The 19,347-nt window shown below is 49.0% G+C and overlaps 1 protein-coding gene across 1 annotated transcript in view; it reads left to right on the top strand.

Annotated features, from left to right (window-relative positions):
• The window catches only part of LOC137444988 (macrophage mannose receptor 1-like), a 62,613-nt gene extending 49,948 nt beyond the window's left edge, over positions 1–12,665 (top strand). Inside the window, exons 24-27 of the mRNA XM_068146369.1 lie at positions 2,375–2,521; positions 6,139–6,255; positions 9,267–9,434; positions 11,361–12,665. Coding sequence (XP_068002470.1) covers positions 2,375–2,521; positions 6,139–6,255; positions 9,267–9,434; positions 11,361–11,605 — 677 coding nt within the window. The 3' untranslated portion in view covers positions 11,606–12,665. The remainder of the gene's footprint in view (positions 1–2,374; positions 2,522–6,138; positions 6,256–9,266; positions 9,435–11,360) is intronic.
• The last annotated feature ends 6,682 nt before the right edge of the window (positions 12,666–19,347 follow it).

Below are 19,347 nucleotides of genomic sequence, written 5' to 3'. Positions count from 1 at the left end.
AAAGAAAGAAAGAAAGAAAGAGAAAGAAAGAGAGAAAGAAGGAAGGAAGGAAGGAAGGAAGGAAGGAAGGAAGGAAGGAAGGAAGGAAGGAAGGAAGGAAGGAAGGAAGGAAGGAAGGAAGGAAGGAAGGAAGGAAGGAAGGAAGGAAGGAAGGAAGGAAGGAAGGAAGGAAGGAAGGATAAGAGCAAGAATAAGAATAAGAATGAATATGAATAGTATTTGAATTGGAAAGGATCTTCAAGATCATCCAGTTCCAACCCCCCAGCCATGGGCAGGGACACCTCCTAGGTTGCTCAAGGCCCCATCCAAGCTGACTTTCAGCAATTCCAGGCTTGGAACTTCCACAGCCTCTGTGGGCAACCTGTTCAAGCGCCTCACCATGCTTGGGGGAAAGAATGGTCCTGCTCTGGCAGGGGGGTTGGACTGGAAGATCTGCAGAGGTCCTTTCCAACCCCTAACACCCTGTGAGCCTGTGAAATGGCCAGTTGCAGCATCCTCTGAGTCTGTGATCCTGCAGGTCCCTTCCAGCCTGGTGCCCTATCATTGCCTCTTGGCTTTTCTTTTTTCTGCCTTTTCCTGCACCTTTCGCTTTGGGTTCATTTATGTATTTAGGAGGGCCAAGCTCTCCTGGCTTTTTCTTTTCCTGCTTTTTCCTGTTTGTTTTGGGATTTCTTGGGGATTATTATTATTATTAATAATAATAATAATAGAAGTTTGATGGTTGTGACAAAGTAACCAGAAGCCAGAAGCCCTAAACACTCAGATATCCCTTTGCCAAATTCCCTTGGCTTTTCTTCTTCTGCTTTTTCCTGTTTGTTTTAGGTTTTCTTAGTCATTGCTGCTATTATTATTGTTGTTATTATTATTATTATTATTATTATTATTATTATTATTATTATTATTATTATTATTATTATTATTATTATTATTATTATTATTATTATTTTGATGGTTTTGAGAAAATAACCAGGAGCAAGAAGCTCTGAGTACTCAAATATCCCTGAGCTAAGTTCTCTTGGCTCTTCTTTTTCTGCTTTTTCCTGTTTGTGTTGGGCTTTATTATTATTATTATTAGTAGTAGTAGTAGTAGTAGTATTAGTATTATTATTATGATGTTATATGACAATAACCAGGAGCAAGAAGCTCTGAACACTCAAATATCCCTGAGCTAAGTTCTCTTGGCTCTTCTTTTTCTGCTTTTTCCTGTTTGTGTTGGGCTTTATTATTATTATTATTATTAGTAGTAGTAGTAGTAGTATTAGTATTATTATTATGATGTTATATGACAATAACCAGGAGCAAGAAGCTCTGAGTACTCAAATATCCCTGAGCTAAGTTCTCTTGGCTCTTCTTTTTCTGCTTTTTCCTGTTTGTGTTGGGCTTTATTATTATTATTATTATTAGTAGTAGTAGTAGTAGTAGTAGTATTATTATTATGATGTTATATGACAATAACCAGGAGCAAGAAGCTCTGAACACTCAAATATCCCTGAGTTAAGTTCCCTTGGCTTTTCTTTTTCTGCTTTTTCCTGTTTGTGTTGGGTTTTCTTCCTTGTTGTTGTTGTTGTTGTTAGTATTCTTATTCTTATTCTTATTCTTATTCTTATTCTTATTCTTATTCTTATTCTTATTCTTATTCTTATTCTTATTATTTATATAATATATTTTATATAACATTTAATAATAATAATTATCATTAAAATTATCATTATATATAAATTATAATTATAATATTATTATAATTATTCTAATATATTATTATTATTATTAACTATTATATATAATGTATTATATTCATGATAGTAATAATAATAATAATAATAGTAATAATAATAATAATAATAATAATAATAGAATTTGATGGTTATAAGGAAATAACCAGAAGCAAGAAGCTCTGAACACTCAAATATCCCTGAGCCACATTCCCTTGGCTTTTCCTCTTCTGCTTTTTCCTGTTCGTTATGGGTTTCAGGTTTATTTATGCCTAAAAGTGTGTTGGCTATAAGGAAATAGTGTCATAGTATCATAGTATCTGTCAGGGTTGGAAGGGACCACAAGGATCATCTAGTTCCAGCCCCCCTGCCATGGGCAGGGACACCAGACACTAGATCAGGCTGTCCAGAGCCTCATCCAGCCTGGGCTTAAACACCTCCAGGGACAGGGCCTCAAGCACCTCCCTGGACAACCCATTCCAGGGCTTCACCACTCTCATGGAGCCAGGAGCAAGAGGACACAGAGCTCCAGCTGTGGTCTCAGCAGAGTGGAACAGAGGGGGAGAATGACCTCCCTCAACTGCTGGCTGTGCTCTTAATTAATTTAATTAAGTATAATTTAAACCATCAATTTCATCTCTGTACCATTTCCTTCCTTTCAGATGTGCTTCCCTCTGACCCCCCCCAGGGCCCTGGCAAATGCCTTGAGTCTGGCCATATGTTTTGGGTTCCTTTCCGAAGCCACTGCTATAGCTTCAACAGCGAGGAACTGAGCTGGGAGCAGGCTGTGACTCAGTGCATCCAGGCAGGTAAGTCCCCAGCTTTCACTCAAAGCTGTCAGTCTTGACATTTAAAATAACCCCAAACCAGTCACTTCAAATCCTGAATACTGATGCTGCGAAACATGCAGCTATTAGAGGCAGGAATTGCTGCACTTTTTCCCCTGTTGATGCTCTTTACTCTTATGCTCAATTCCAGGGGATCAATTACCTTTTCTTCAAGCTGTGCATTTCCCTTGGTGTGTTTATTCATTAACAAAATTCCTCTTCTCAGTAAGGTTTCTGAATGGTTTAACTTCTCTCTAGCCTTATTCCTTCTTTCCAATATGTCCCCCAAACACGGGGGGGTGTGATCCCAGTGGAGCTGGGTGCTCTGCCTGGAAGCCCTCACTCTAGTAGCAGGGCTCCCCAGCAGCCTGCAGAGCCAGGGAAGGGCAAACACTTCCCTTCCCCACCTTGGAGACATCAGGTCCTGGCCAGGGCCATGAGCTGCTCCAAATAAGAATGGAATGGAATGGAATGGAATGGAATGGAATGGAATGGAATGGAATGGAATGGAATGGAATGGAATAGAATAGAATAGAATAGAATAGAATAGAATAGAATAGAATAGAATAGAATAGAATAGAATAGAATAGAATAGAATAGAGGATGTGCTGCACATCTTCAGGCAGGTGCCTGTATATCTTAACCAATTATCATCCTGTCCACCTCTTCCTCAGGAGCAATAGACAATGTTTGAATAGGATAGCATAGCATAGCATAGCATAGCATAGCATAGCATAGCATAGCATAGCATAGCATAGCATAGCATAGCATAGAATTAACCAGGTTGGAAAAGAACTCAGAGATCATCAAGTCCAGCCTATCACCCAACACCATCTAATCAACTAAACCATGGCTCCAAGTGTCACATCCAGGCTCTTCCTAAAACACCTCCAGAGATCGTGACTCCACCACCTCCCTGGGCAGCACATTCCTATGGCAAATCTCTCTTGCTGGGAAGAATTTCTTCCTCACCTCCAGACTAAACCTCCCCTGGCACAGCTTGAGACTGTGTCCTCTTGTTCTGGTGCTGCTTGCCTGGGAGAAGAGACCAACCCTCTCCCTTCAGGCAATTGTAGACAGCAAGAAGATCTCCCCTGAGCCTCCTCTTCTCCAGGCTAAGCAATCCCAGCTTCCTCAGCCTCTCCTCACAGGGCTGTGCTCCAGACCCCTCCCCAGCTTCATTGCCCTTCTCTGGACACTTTCCAGCATCTCAACATCTTTCCTAAACTGAAGAAAGAATAGAATAGAATAGAATAGAATAGAATAGAATAGAATAGAATAGAATAGAATAGAATAGAATAGAATAGAATAGAATAGAATAATAGAATTAACCAGGTTGGAAAAGACCTTTGAGATCATCAAGTCCAACCTATCACCCAACAGCTTCTAATTAACTAAATCCTTGGCCTTCTTCCTTCTTTGCTGTTGAATCATCAAGTGCCTCTTCCACATTACAGGTGGTAGTGAAAGAAAGAGAAGCACTATGGTGCCGAACCAAATGGATCCTTTCATTTCCTTTTTAGACCCTTTCAGCCCTATTGCTCCACCACCACCGTCAAAAAGAGTTCAGCCTTGTTGGAATTGCATTTTTTGTTTGCTTTGCAGTATTCCATGCTGCAAAGCATCCTGTGTCTTAGGTTTAGGGAGTGAAGCAGAGGCTCTTTAACCCTTGCCCAAAGGACAATGATCTCAAAGGTGTCTTCCAACCTGGTGTATTCCATTCCATTCCATTCCATTCCATTCCATTCCATTCCATTCCATTCCATTCCATTCCACTCTACTCTACTCTACTCTACTCTACTCTACTCTACTCTACTCTACTCTACTCTATTCCATTCCACTCTGTTCTATTCCATCCCATCCCATCCCATCCCATCCCATCCCATCCCATCCCATCCCATCCTATTCTATTCTATTCTATTCTATTCTATTCTATTCTATTCTATTCTATTCTATTCTATTCCATTCCATTCCATTCCACTCTACTCTACTCTACTCTACTCTACTCTACTCTACTCCTATCCTATCCTATCCTATCCTATCCTATCCTATCCTATCCTATCCTATCCTATCCTATCCTATCCTATCCTATCCTATCCTGTCCTATTCCATTCCATTCCATTCTTTTCTATTCCATTCCATTCCATTCCATTCCATTCCATTCCACTCTACTCTACTCTACTCTACTCTACTCTACTCTACTGTATTCCATTCCACTCTGTTCTATCCCATCCCATCCCATCCCATCCCATCCCATCCCATTCTATTCTATTCTATTCTATTCTATTCTATTCTATTCTATTCTATTCTATTCTATTCTATTCCATTCCATTCCATTCCACTCTACTCTACTCTACTCTACTCTACTCTACTCTACTCCTATCCTATCCTATCCTATCCTATCCTATCCTATCCTGTCCTATTCCATTCCATTCCATTCTTTTCTATTCCATTCCATTCCATTCCATTCCATTCCATTCCATTCCATTCCATTCAATTCCACTCCACTCTACTCTTCTCTACTCTACTTCTATTCTATTCTATTCTATTCTATTCTATTCTATTCTATTCTATTCTATTCTATTCTATTCTATTCTATTCTATTCTATTCTATTCTATTCTATTCTCAGGAAATGCTCCACACAGAGCTGGAAAGAATTGGAAGTTTTAATGGGAGTACTATTCACAACTATATCCAACAGTACAAAACCAGCCTGGGCTTCTCCAAAGCCTCACTAGTGCCATCACCTTCCTAAAACCTTCTCCCAAACCGTGCCAAATCCAAGTCCTCAAACGCTGTTCCCTCGTCCCCCCTCCAACCTCCTTACCAGGCCTGAATGATGCAGCTCAAAATCAGCTTGCCAGCAGCACCAGGCCCCACTCCCCTGCATCACAGAGATGGCAAGAAGTTCTCCACAGACAGAGAGATTGCCCATTGGGATGGGCTGCCCAGGCAGGTGGTGGGGTCAGTGTCCCTGGAGGTGTTTAAGGAAAGACTGAAAGAGGCACTAAGGGCCATGGTCTAGTTGATTAGATAGGGTTGAGTGGTCAGTTTGACTTGATGACCTTGGAGGTCTCTTCCTGCCTGGCTGATTCTGTGATAAGGGAGCCCAGGTCAGGAAGGGAGCAGGGAGCAGGGAAGGGGCCAAACAGCTTGTGCTATTCATTTATAAAGAGTGGATGCAGGCATTCTGGGAATGAAATAGCAAACTATTAGAGTTTGCAGTCCACCCTTGGACTCTCTAGTCCTTTCTGGAGGTCCTCAACTCTCTGGTTCTTAAAGGCATCCAGCCTTAACCCATAGAATCCTGTCAGACCACATGGAATTAATAGGTGACCATCCATAACACCTATGAAATGTATGAGTCAGCCACTTGGAAATAAAGGGTGCTTTGGTCTTTAAAAATCATCATCCTCACTGTGCCTCCATATCCTTCATTGCTGATGACATCTCTCACAGCTCAGCATGACTTTCTGCTCTCTATCTAAGCCCTTGGTTGCTCCCTACCAGCAGGGTATTAACCTTTTCCTCTATCACTGGCTGGTTGACTTCTGTGGCAGGGACTACCTCTGAGCATCTTGTCTTGCTTTTCTTACAGGTGGCACATTGACTTCTGTAGAAGATGTGGCTGAATCAGACTTCTTAGCAGAGCATGCAGACCTGTACAGAAGCGAGACAAGTGGCTTTTGGATAGGAATCTACAGGAACATGGATGGTAACTATTGGGCTTCTGTAAGATGTGGAATCCTACAGCTGGGGAGGAACAGCAGCAGGCAAAACTGCAGACCAGGGGTTTCCTGCAGGAAAGCAGCTCCAGGGAGAAAGACCTTGGAGTGCTGCTGGGCAGCAAGTTCTGCATGGGACAGCAATGTGCCCTGGGGGCCAAGAGAGCCAATGGCATCCTGGGGTGCAGCAAGAGAAGTGTGGCCAGCAGGGCTGGGGAGGTTCTGCTGCCCCTCTGCTCTGCCCTGCTGAGACCACAGCTGCAATCCTGTGTCCAGTTCTGGGCTCCCCAGTTCCAGAGAGACAGAGACCTGCTGGAGAGAGTCCAAGGGAGAGCCAGGAGGATGCTTAGGGGACTTGAGCATCTCCCCTGTGCAGAGAGACTGAGAGCCCTGGGGCTGTTCAGTCTGGAGAAGAGAAGGCTGAGAGGGGACCTTATCAATATCAAAGTTTATGCCAAAAGGTCAGGTTTTGATTCTAGCTGCTTAAGCATTAGAATCACAGAAGGGTAGAGTTTGGAAGGGACCTCCAGAGATCATCCAGTCCAACCCCCTGCCAGAGCAGGAGCACTCAGTGTAGTCCACACAGGAATGCATCCAGGAGGGTTGATTCTTAGTTCTTAATGAGTGCTGCTGAATGGAAATATTAAAAACCTCCAATCTTAGCTCCCAAATTATTTTTCCTTCAGTCTGAAGCTTTAGTACCCTGGGTAGAAATCTGGGGGGAAGAAAATGCCAACTAATGTATGGCTGGCAGACCTGCAGCTGGTCATCTGGAGCAATCAGCATGGTGGCTTTAAGAAGAAAAGCAGGCAGAACAAAATGCTTTACTAGGCTGAGCCAGGAAATTGTCACAGAAAGGTTTTGCTTGGAAGGGATCTTGAAAATCACCTAGTTTCACCCCCCTGCAAGAACTCCTCCTATGAGACCAGGATGCTTGGGCCCCACCCAACCTCCACAGGAGGGAAAGGATGAAGGAACCTGCAAACCCCAGGCCTGGCAGCCTGACCTCAGTGCCAGGCAAGAGCATGAAGCAGATCCTCTTAGGGGCAATCACAGTACACCTGCAGGATGGCCAAGGGCTCAGGCCCAGCCAGCATGGGTTTAGGAAGGGCAGGTCCTGCCTCAGCAACCTGAGCTCGTTCTATGCCCAGGTGACTGCCTGGTGGATGTGGGGCAGGCTGTGGATGGAGTCTGCCTGGACTGCAGCAAGGCCTTTGACACCATCCCCCACAGCAAACTGCTGGCCAAGCTGTCAGCCCCTGGCTTGGACAGCAGCACTCTGAGCTGGGTTAGGAACTGGCTGGAGGCTGAGCCAGAGAGTGGTGGTGAATGGTGCCACAGCCAGCTGGCAGCCAGGCACCAGTGGTGTGCCCCAGGGAGCAGTGCTGGGCCCCAGCCTGTTCAGTGTCTTTATTGATGATTTGGATGAGGGCATTGAGTCCATCATCAGTAAGTTTGCAGATGACACCAAGCTGGGGGCAGGAGTTGATCTGTTAGAGAGCTCTGCAGAGGGACCTCAACAGGCTGGACAGATGGGCAGAGTCCAAGGGCAGGAGATTGAACACATCCAAGTGCCAGGGGCTGCACATTGGCCACAACAACCCCAGGCAGAGCTACAAGCTGGGGTCAGAGTGGCTGAGAGCAGCCAGGCAGAGAGGGACCTGGGGGTAGTGGTTGATAGTAGGCTGAACATGAGCCAGCAGTGTGCCCAGGTGGACAAGAAGGCCAAGGGCATCCTGGCCTGCATCAGGAAGAGTGTGGCCAGCAGGAGCAGGGAAGTCATTGTGCCCTGTGCTCAGCACTGCTGAGGCCACACCTTGAGTCCTGTGTCCAGTTCTGGGCCCCTCAGTTTAAGAAGGACATTGAGAGACTTGAAGGTGTCCAGAGAAGGGCAACAAAGCTGGGGAGGGGTCTGGAGCACAGCCCTGTGAGGAGAGGCTGAGGGAGCTGGGGTTGCTTAGCCTGGAGAAGAGGAGGCTCAGGGGAGACCTTCTTGCTCTCTCCAACTCCCTGAAGGGAGGTTGTAGACAGGTGGGGGTTGGTCTCTTCACCCAGGCAAGCAGCACCAGAACAAGAGGACACAGTCTCAAGCTGTGCCAGGGGAGGTTTAGGCTGGAGGTGAGGAGAAAGTTCTTCCCAGAGAGAGTTGTTAGCCATTGGAATGTGCTGCCCAGGCAGGTGGTGGAGTCCCCATCCCTGGAGGTGTTCAAGAGGGGATTGGATGTGGCACTTGGAGCCATGGTTTAGTTGTCAGGAGGTGTTAGGTATTAGGTGATAGGTTGGTCTTGATGATCTGAGGTCTTTTCCAACTTTATTTATTCTGTGATTCAACTCATCCAGGCCTGGAGCCTCCACAGCTTCTCTGGGCAACCTGTTCCAGTGCCTCACTGCCCTCATGGGGAAGAATTTCCTTCTAATGTCCAATCTCAATCCAGCTTCTTCCAGTTTGAAGCCATCAACCCTCCATGCCTTTGTCAAAAGTCCCTCTGCAGGTGTCCCATAGCCCAGTTCAGGTACTGGAGGGCTGTTCTAAGGTCTTCTCTTCTCCAGGCTGAACAACCTCAACTCTCAGTTCAGCTCTTTACAGTATCACAGACTCACAGTACCACCAAGGTTGGAAGAGACCTCAAAGCTCATCAAGTTCACCCTGTCACCACAGACCTCATGACTAGACCATGGCACCGAGTGCCACATCCAATCCCCTCTTGAACACCTCCAGGGATGGGGACTCCACCACCTCCCTGGGCAGCACATTCCAATGGCTAACAACTCTCTCTGGGAAGAACTTTCTCCTCACCTCCAGCCTAAACCTCCCCTGGAGCATCTTGAGACTGTGTCCTCTTGTCCTGGTGCTGGTTGCCTGGGAGAAGACTCCAACCCCCACCTGGCTACAACCACCTTTCAGGGAGCTGTAGAGAGCAATGAGGTCTCCCCTGAGCCTCCTCTTCTCCAGGCTATGATGTGGGACTCATAGTGTTGCTACTAACATTTGCTCCACCAGGGCAGCTGCTGTGGCAAGACAACAGTGCCCTAGAGTTTGCCAACTGGGGTGAAGGCCAGCCCGTGGGGGACCTGCTGGAACACTGTGTGGAGCTGTCTGCTGCCTCTGGCTACTGGAGCACCCTTCCTTGCCCATCCCAGAGGGGGTTTATTTGCAAGAAAGCAAAGAGTAAGTCATTGCTTTAATAGCTGCTCTTCATGTTTCTGGCTTTAGCTCTGTAGCAGTAGCACAAAATGCTCCTACAAGAGACCAGCCTGAAACACTCTGTTTGCTGCCTGCCTTCTCACCCATTCAGGCAGCAGAGTTACCCTGCTTCTGTCTCCCCTGTTCATGGTTAATTGCTGCAGCTCTCCACAGCTGCTTGCATTCTGTGCTGAATATTCCATTAATGGCTGGAAAATGGTCAATGTTTTTATGAAAAGCTTTTAAACTCCACTGTGGTTTTCCTCCCCTCCAGCAATCCACAGCTTTTCATAGCAGCCTTGGAATTCGCTTCCTATGGGATGAGAGATTGATCAAGAATTTGCCTTTTTGCCTCCTGCTGCACTGGGATCACAGATTAGAGGTTGTCAGGGGTTGGAAGGGACCTCTGGAGACCTTCCAGTCCAACCCCCTGCCAGAGCAGGAGCAGAGAATCCAGCACAGGTCACACAGGAACACATCCAGACAGGGCTGCAAAGGCTCCACAGAAGGAGACTCCACAACCTCTCTGGGCAGCCTGCTCCAAGCCTCTGGAACCCTCACAGTGCAGAAGTTCCTCCTCATGTTGAGATGGAACCTCCTGTGCTGCAGTTTCCATCCATTGCTCCTTGTCCTATCCCAGGGCACAGTGAGCAGAGGCTGTGCCTGTCCCTTCCTTCCTGACCCCCAGCCCTCAGCTATTGATAGACATTGATCAGATCCCTCTCAGCCTTCTCCTCTCCAGACTGAACAGCCCCAGGGCTCTCAGCCTCTCCTCCCCAGGCAGTGCTGCAGTCCCTGCAGCATCCTTGCAGCCCTCCCTTGGACTCTCTCCAGCAGATCCCTGTCCTTCTTGAACTGGGGAGCCCAGAGCTGGATGCAATATTCCAGGTGGGGCCTCAGCAGGGCAGAGGAGAGGGGGAGGAGAACCTCCCTGGCTCTGCTGGACACATTCCTCTCAATGCACCCCACAACCCCATTGCCCTTCTTGGCCCCCAGGGCACACTGCTGCCCACCATCACTCCCAGGTCCCTCTCCAGACCATTGCTCTCTAGCAGATCACCTCCCAGCCTGTACTGCTGGAGGTTATTCTTCATTCCCAGGTGCAGGACTCTGCTCTTGTCCTTGTTGAACCTCATTAGGTTCCTGTGTGCCCAGCTCTCAGCCTGTCCAAGTCCCTGAATGGCCTCACAGCCTTCAGTTGTCTCAGCCAAGCCTCCCAGTTTGGGAGCAGACTTGCTGAGCAGACTGTCTGTGGAATCTATGAGATTAATTTACTTTGTTGCCACTGAATTGGTTCCCAGCACAATTTAGCACTGCCTATGAGACACTTAAAAGAATTGGATGCTCTCACAGAACCACAGAACTATCAGGGTTGGAAGGGACCTCAAGGATCACCCAGGTCCAACCCCCTGCTATAGCCAGAGACACCTCACACTACAGCAGGTTGCTCACAGCCACATCCAGCCTGGCTGCAAACACCTCCAGGCAGGAGGCTTCCACCACCTCCCTGGGCAACCTGTGCCAGGCTCTCACCACCCCCATGGGGAACAACTTCTTCCTTGCATCCAATCTGAATCTCCCCACTTCTAGTTTTGCTCCATCCCCCCCAGTCCTATCACTCCCTGACACCCTCAAAAGTCCCTCCCCAGCTTTCTTGGATCCTCCTGCAGATGCTGGAAGGCCACAAGAAGGTCTCCTCAGAGCCTTCTCTTTGGTGAACTCATCACCTCCTCTTTGCTCCTTCTTTTGCATGCTAAGATCTATGAGGTGGACTGAGATAGAGACATGGTGATTGATTCCCCCCCACCCCCTGCTAATTAAGAGGCAAAGCAGACCAATTCACTTTCAGTATTCTCAATTTGTGTACATTTTTATGGCTGCATTGCACTCCCTTCTGCTCTTTATTTACAGGTGCCAAAAAGAACCAAGCTCCCAGGCACGTGAATGTGTGGATAGTGCTTACTCTGCTCCTCATCATTTCATTAGGGATGGCAGTCATGATTTACTTCCTGGTCCAGGTGAGAACTCAAAGGCAGACTGGAGGAGAGGCCAGAGGCAGCAGCAGCACGCTGGTGGAATACAGCTGTGTCCTCACTGGAGGGGATTCTGAGAGTGATGCCACCCACAAAGGCAAAAATGAGCAGAGTGTGGTCTAAGACAGCCAAGTGCATGGTTAAGGTTAAAATAATCTAGATGGGAGAAAAGAAATCTTTGTCAAAGGTAGATGCACATCACAGCCACAGTTAGCAACTGTTCCATGGTAAGGACTAAGAGCTCTTGCTCTGTGCTCTCCAGGGAACACTCTCAGGACCAAGACTCAGCACTGCACAAATGGCCAATCAAAGAAACATGAACCCCTGGGAATTCAAACTCAGGGATAGTCACCCAAGGGCTCTCTCATTTGGGGCAGCAGTACACACAGAGGGGAGCACAGGCATGTGGTGAGCACTCACTTTGAAGAGCACTGAACCCCACAGCCTCTACTTTGAGACTGTCTCATCACCACCCCCCCCTTTCACCAACCCCCCCGAGGTGTGCACTTTTCCAAGGGGAAAAGTGTTTGGAGTAAACAGTCTGGGGAAGAGAAGGCTCCCAGGAGACCTTCTTGTGGCCTTCCAGCATCTGCAGGGGGCTCCAAGAAAGCTGGGGAGGGACTTTTGAGAGTGTCAGGGAGTGACAGGGCTGGGGGGGATGGAGCAAAACTAGAAGTGGGGAGATTGAGATTGGCTGTGAGGAAGAAGTTGTTCCCCATGAGGGTGGTGAGAGCCTGGCAGAGGTTGCCCAGGGAGGTGGTGGAAGCCTCCTGCCTGGAGGTGTTTGCAGCCAGGCTGGATGTGGCTGTGAGCAACCTGCTGTGGTGTGAGGTGTCCCTGGCCATGGCAGGGGGGTTGGAACTGGCTGAGCCTTGAGGTCCCTTCCAACCCTGACAGTTCTGTGATCCTGTGAAAGCATCCAAGGGTCTCATAGGCAGTGCTAAACTGTGCTGGGAACCACTTCAGTTTTTAATGTCCCTTCCAACCCTGACAGTTCTGTGATACTCTCCATTACTGCTCCTGGTTTTCACTCTGCCCTGACACAGCAATAAAAGTGCAGTGCAAATCCTTGTGCTTCTCCCATTGGATTGTGCAAACCAAGCAAACCTTTGCAGTCAGAGCCTATGCCTTTGAATGGTTTGTATGCTTATGACTAAGAGCTTCTACCAATAAAGGATCAATGTATTGCATAATAACAGCATCTCCATGGTCTTCAATCAGCATGTGGAAATCCTAGCGTGGTGGGTTAAGGCCCTTTTCTGAAAACAAAAGAAGAAAGCAGGGGGGAGGGCTTGCGGGTACTTTACCCTCCCTGCAGGGTGTTTCCCCTGGGAAAGCTGAGTCTGTTCCACTCCCCCCTCCCTGCCCAGCTAGGGTATAAAAAGCAGGACATCATAGCTGTTGGATCTCCTTTTGGCTCCTGCCTCTGCTGGATGAGAGCTACTGCAGCTGCCCTTCTGCTCCTCAGCCACATGGCCGGACCTGATCCTTCTCCCTGCTGCCTCTGCACCTCCTCAGAGAAAGACTGGTTTTGTATTGTTCTTTTCTGTCCCCCTCCCATCCATTCTTGTTCCTTGCCCTTGTGAACCCTTTTTTTCCCTGTTATTGTCATATATATAATTTGAAGAAAAATTATTCACCTCTCTACTTCCAAGCTGACTCCAGATTGTTGTTTAGTGGATTTGCTCCTTACCCCTTTTTTTTCCCTCTCCCTGTTTGGAGGGGGGGGGGGGGGGGGGGGAGTGGGGAAGAGATTCTCAGCCTTTTCCCCATTTGAGCTTTTAACTCTCAGTTAAGGCTCAAACCACTACACCTACCCAGCTTGGTGATCCAATCAGCCTGTTACAGCCAGGGAGAGGCTGTCAGGAGGAAACACAGAAACAGGAGCCAGGCATCAGAAACATAAATCAGAAACATGAATCATACATAAAGAAACAGAAATAAAACATAAATCAAACATAAAGAAACATAACCCAGCTGCCAAGTGGATGCCAAGTGAAGCTGGAGGGATCCCTGGGGAAGAGAAGACTCCCAGGAGACCTTCTGCTTCTGAGGGATCTGCTTTCATTTCCCTTGCCTGCTCATCTTAGGATGTTGTCTCAGTCTGTAGAGGGAAAGAGACTTAGTTGTATTGAATATTCCTGTGTTGTGAAATCAGAGGCACAAACCAGGCCAAAATAGCAACAGCTAGGCTATTGATTACATAAATAAAATGGAAATAAGAAGGGGAGAGAGAGAGAGAAGAGAGAGAGAGAAGAGAGAGAGAGAGAAGAGAGAGAGAAGAGAGAGAGAGAGAAGAGGAATTATATTACCACACCCCTCACACCCCCCAAGATAGTTTGAGTCTGTGGAGGAAAGGTGCTGCAAGAGATGTTGGGTCTGTAGAGGAAGGCTGCTGAGGCTTTGGCTGGAGCAGAGATGTGGTCCTCTGGGCAGCCTCTTCAGCTCCAGGAGTTGCAGCAGGCGGAACTTAGGACACAGAGAAAGGGTTCAGTCTGCTTCTTCCAGGCTCCACAGCCTCTTTTCTCTGGAGCAGCACTGTCCTGGGCTTTTCCATCTCTCCTGCTTTCCTTCTCAGCGGCATTGTCCTTCTCCTCTGTTTTCCTTCATCTCTGTTTTGTTCCTGCGTTTTTCTTCTGCCAAGCCAGTAGTGGCTCCAGTCTTTTATACAGTTTTCAGTCCTTAGGTATGTGTCCTAGTATTGTCCCTCAGGAAATCAGGGGCCAGGAAATCATCCTTAGGCAAGTATCCAGGTATCATTCCCCAGGAAATCTTTCTATGCATTCCTGTGTGTTTGGGCAGAGGTCTGGATGGAGGGGGGAGGTCTCCGCCTCCTCCTTCTCCACCTACAAGCCCCCACACTCATTACACATCAGGAAACAGGTGGTGAATCCATTGTCTCACTCTTTCCAGGGTACTTGATGGGTGGAGATTATCTTGTCCTGAAGGCATGATGGCTGGGTCCTTGGGTCCATTGTTGTAGGCCAGCTGCAGTCCAGTGTTATCATGATGCAATCACAAGGTGATTTGCACCCAGGATTGGTGACAGGATTCCTACTTGATCTTTGCACCTTCCTTCCAGTGGCTCTGCCCAACACATATCAGCAGCTGTCTGGCCAAGCAGCAAGAGATTTTATCTTTGTTGAGCCACATCAGAAGAGACAAACTTTCCGTCTCTCACAGATGTCTTTCCTCACTCTCCTCCAACCCTCTGACCACTCACAGGGCTCTGTACCCATGCTGCAGGTCACTAAGGCAGTGCTGCACACTTGGCACTGAAATGCCTGTGAGGTTTGCAGTGCTCTCTGTGAATTCCAGGCTGTCTGTGACCTGCTGAAGGGGAAAAAGAAAAAAACCCCAGGGGAGGTGTCTCTGGGAATCCATCCAGGCCATAAAGGCTGCACAGGAGAGCTCCTTGGGCAGGATGGATTCCCATGGCTTTGGACTGCTGCTTAGAAGAGCAGAATCATTTTTGGTGCTAAAAGACCTTTAAGTCCAACTGTTCTCTAACTCTGCCAAGGCTGATGCTGAGCCATGGCCCTCAGCACCACATCTCAGCCTCTGGGAAACACCTCCAGGGATGGGAATGCAACCACCTCCCTGGGCAGCCTGTGCCAGGCTTTGAGAACCCTTTTAGGGAAGAAGTTTCTTCTAATCTCCAACCTAAACCTCCCCTGGGGCAACTTGAGGCTGTTTCCTCCTGCCCTGTCACTTGTTACTGGGGAGAGGAGACCAACTCCCACCTGGCTTCAGCCTCCTTTCAGGGGGTTGCAGAGAGCAATGAGGTCTCCCCCCAGTTGCCTCTTCTCCAGACTGAACACCTCAGCTCCCTCAGCTGCTCCTCCCCAGCCCTGTTCTCCAGACCTCTCCCCAGCTTTGTTGCCCTTCCCTGGGCCTGCTCCAACTCCTCAATGTCTTTCTTGTAGTGAGGGACCCAAAGCTGAACCCAGAACTCAAGATGTGACCTCACCAGTGCTGAATACAAGGGGATGGTCACTTCCCTGCTCCTGCTGGCCACACCATTGCTGATCCAGGCCAGGATGCTGGTGGCCTTCTTGGTCACCTGGGCACACACTGATTCCTCTTTAGCTGGCTATGAACCATCACCTCCAGGTCCTCTCAATGTTGGGAATCTTCCAAGCCACCCTTCACCAAGCCTGGAGAGTTGCATGGGGTTGTTGTGACCCAAGTGCAGGACTCAGCACTTGGCCCTGTTGAACTTCAGCTGACCTTGCCCCATCCATCCACCCTGGCCAGGGCCCTCTGCAGAGCCTTCCTGCCTTCAAGCGGATCAACACTCCTGCCCAGCTTCGTGTCATCTGCAGACTTACTGAGGGTGTCTCAATTCCCTGCTCCAGATCATTAAGATGTTAAACACAACTGGCCCCAGCACTGTGCCCTGGGGAACACCACTTGTGCTCAGCTGCCACCTGGAGTTAACTCCATTCCCCACCACTCCAAGTGCCACATCCAATCCCCTCTTGAACACCTCCAGGGACAGTGTCTCCACCACCTCCCTGGGCAGCACATCCCAAGGGACAATCTCTCCTTCTGGGAAGAATTTTTCCCTAATATCCAACCTGAACCTTCCCTGGCACAGCTTGAGACTGTGTCCTCTTGTTCTGGTGCTGCTTGCCTGGGAGAAGAGACCAACCCCCACCTGGCTCCAACCTCCGTTCAGGGAGTTGGAGAGAGCAATGAGGTCTCCCCTGAGCCTCCTCTTCTCCAGGCTAAGCAACCCCAGCTCCCTCAGCCTCTCCTCACAGGGCTGTGCTCCAAACCCCTCCCCAGCTTTGTTGCCCTTCTCTGGACACCTTCCAGCATCTCAACATCTTTTCTAACCTGAGGAGCCCAGAAGTGGACACAGGACTCGAGGTGTGGCCTGAGCAGTGCTGAGCACAGGGCAGAATGACCTCCCTGCTCCTGCTGGCCACACTCTTCCTGATGCAGGCCAGGATGCCATTGGCCTTCTTGGCCACCTGGGCACACTGCAGGCTCATGTTCAGCTGCTGTCAACCACTACCCCCAGGTCCCTCTCTGCCTGGCTGCACTCAGCCACTCTGACCCCAGCCTGTAGCACTGCCTGGGGTTGTTGTGGTCAAAGTGCAGCACCTGGCACTTGGATGTGTTCAATCTCCTGCCCTTGGCCTCTGCCCATCTGTCCAGCCTGTTGAGGTCCCTCTGCAGAGCTCTCCTACCCTCTAACAGATCAACTCCTGCCCCCAGCTTGGTGTCATCTGCAAACTTACTGAAGATGTCTCCATGACAAAGAGAGGAACAATGAGAGACAACTCAAATGGCACTTTCTGATGATTACCTTCCCTCCTTTTCCTTTGCGGTAGTTTCAGGCTATGCCTTTAAAGTTTTGTCACAGATTTGAAGCAGAAACGTAGAAAAATGTAAATAAATCCCAACTGGGTGTGAAAAGGAAAACCAGAGCTGATTCTAAACAATTTCACTGGAGACATATCTGCTGTCAGACACTTGTGCCAAAACATTCTGGGGGCACTTCTTCTGATCTCTTCTCTTCTTGCTTGTTGCATCTGAAGGGATTTACTAACCTGCTTCTGCTTGACCTTGGCTGCACTGCTGTGGTGAAGTCCAACAGCTAGATACTTTTTCCCTGCTCCTTTCACCCACTGGGACAGGGGGTGGGGGTCAGAGGCACAGCTCTCCTGGTCTCTGACCAGGGGAGTTCTTGTGTTGTTTGTTAATTGTCAATCCCTGTGCATGTTGTAACTCCTGGATATGTTGTACACATTCCTTGCACTCCACTGGAGAGTGTAGTTTTGCCTCTAAACACAGCTTGCATTTGCTTCCTGCTGAGCTGGGCTGGGAAGGTTAAAGTTGGAGGCAAATCTCAACCCACCACATCCTTCAAAACAAATCACAGCAGCATGGCTGAAGCTGATCTGGATGAAGGGATTGAGTCAGTCATCAGCAAGTTTGCAGATGACACCAAGCTGGGAGCAGATGTTGGTCAGTTAGAGGGCTGAAGGGCTCTGCAGAGGGACCTCGACCGACTGGACAGCTGGGCAGAGGCCAACAGGATGGCATTCAACAAGTCCAAGTGCCAGGGGCTGCACTTTGGCCACAACAACCCCATGCAGAGCTACAGGCTGGGGTCAGAGTGGCTGAGAGCTGCCAAACAGAGAGGGACCTGGGGGTGCTGATTGACAGCTGCCTAAACATGAGCCAGCAGTGTGCCCAGGTGGACAAGAAGGCCAAGGGCATCCTGGCCTGCATCAGGAACAGTGTGGCCAGCAGGAGCAGGGAGGTCATTGTGCCACTGTACTCTGCTTTGGTTAGGCCACACCTTGAGTCCTGTGTCCAGTTCTGGTCTCCTCAGTTTAAGAAGGACATTGAGAGACTTGAAGGTGTCCAGAGAAGGGCAACAAAGCTGGGGAGAGGCCTTGAGCACAGCCCTGTGAGGAGAGGCTGAGGGAGCTGGGGTTGCTTAGCCTGGAGAAGAGGAGGCTCAGGGGAGACCTTCTTGCTCTCTACAACTGCCTGAAAGGTGCTTGTAGCCAGGAAGGGGTTGGTCTCTTCTCCCAGGCACCCAGCACCAGAACAAGAGGACACAGTCTCAAGCTGTGCCAGGGGAGGTTTAGGCTGGAGGTGAGGAGAAAGTTCTTCCCAGAGAGAGTTGTTAGCCATTGGAATGTGCTGCCCAGGGAGGTGGTGGAGTCCCCATCCCTGGAGGTGTTCAAGAGGGGATTGGATGTGGCACTTGGTGCCATGGTCTGGTCATGAGGTCTGTGGTGACAGGTTGGACTCGATGATCATCGAGGTCTCTTCCAACCTTGGTGATACTGTGAGACTGCGATTTTGTCTTAGTAAAGGGCTGAGCCCCCCTGGCAATGTTTGAGATTCCTCTCTGCTTCTCTCTTTGCAGTTGGTACAGGACTGAGTTGCTGAGTAGTGCAATCTGTGCTTTTTGGATTAAATCAGTTTGAAAGGCAATTCTCTTGTCAAAACAGCTGCTTAACAGAAAGGTTAACAGAGGTGGGCCCCAGAAATGATCAGGAGGTTGGAGCAGCTCTGCTGCAAGGACAGGCTGAGGGAGCTGGGGGTGTTCAGCCTGGAGAAGAAAAGGCTCCAGGGAGACTTAATAACAATATTCCAGTACCTGAAGGGGGCTACAAGAAGGCTGCAGAGAGACTGTTGGCAAAGGCCTGCAGGGACAGGAGCAGGGGCAATGGCTTCAGACTAGAGCAGAGCAGATTGAGATTGGATGTGAGGAACAAGTTCTGCACCAGGAGGGTGGTGGAACACTGGCACAGGTTGCCCAGGGAGGTGGTTGAGGCTCCATGCCTGGAGATGTTCAAGGTGAGGCTGGACAGGGCAGTGGGCAACCTGATCTAGCTGGGGATGTCCCTGCTGAGTGCAGAGGGGTTGGACTGGGTGAGCTTTGGAGGTCCCTTCCAACCCCCAACCCAGACCATTCTGTGCTTCTACAATTCTAATTTCTACAGGCTCTCCTGAGACAAATTCAGATGACACAGCACAGTAGTTTTACCAGCTGATAAACTGGAGAAGACAACAGCCAGGTGGCTGCATAGTGCCCAGCTGCTGAGCAGAATCAAATGATCCCCTCTCAGATGTGTCCAGGCTTAGCTCAGTGCCCCCTGCCCTGTATAGCAAACTGGCTGATGGCCAGGGGCAAAGAGTGGTAGGGAATGAAGCCAAATCTGGCTGGTGCCAGTCTCCAGTGGTGTGCCCCAGAGCTCTTTAATGTCTGCACTGAGGCTCCCTCTGGAAGTCTGCAGATGGCACCAGGCTGGGTGGCTGTGTCCAGCTGCTAGAGGCTAGAGAAGCTTCACAGCAGGACCTGGACAGGTGAGAGCCATGGGCCAAGGCTCATT

This window comes from Melanerpes formicivorus, unplaced genomic scaffold, assembly GCF_026170545.1.
Source record: "Melanerpes formicivorus ecotype bairdi unplaced genomic scaffold, bMelFor1.0.p_v2 SCAF_13, whole genome shotgun sequence".
Classification (NCBI taxonomy): domain Eukaryota; kingdom Metazoa; phylum Chordata; class Aves; order Piciformes; family Picidae; genus Melanerpes; species Melanerpes formicivorus.
This window is presented reverse-complemented; position numbering and strand designations above follow the sequence as displayed.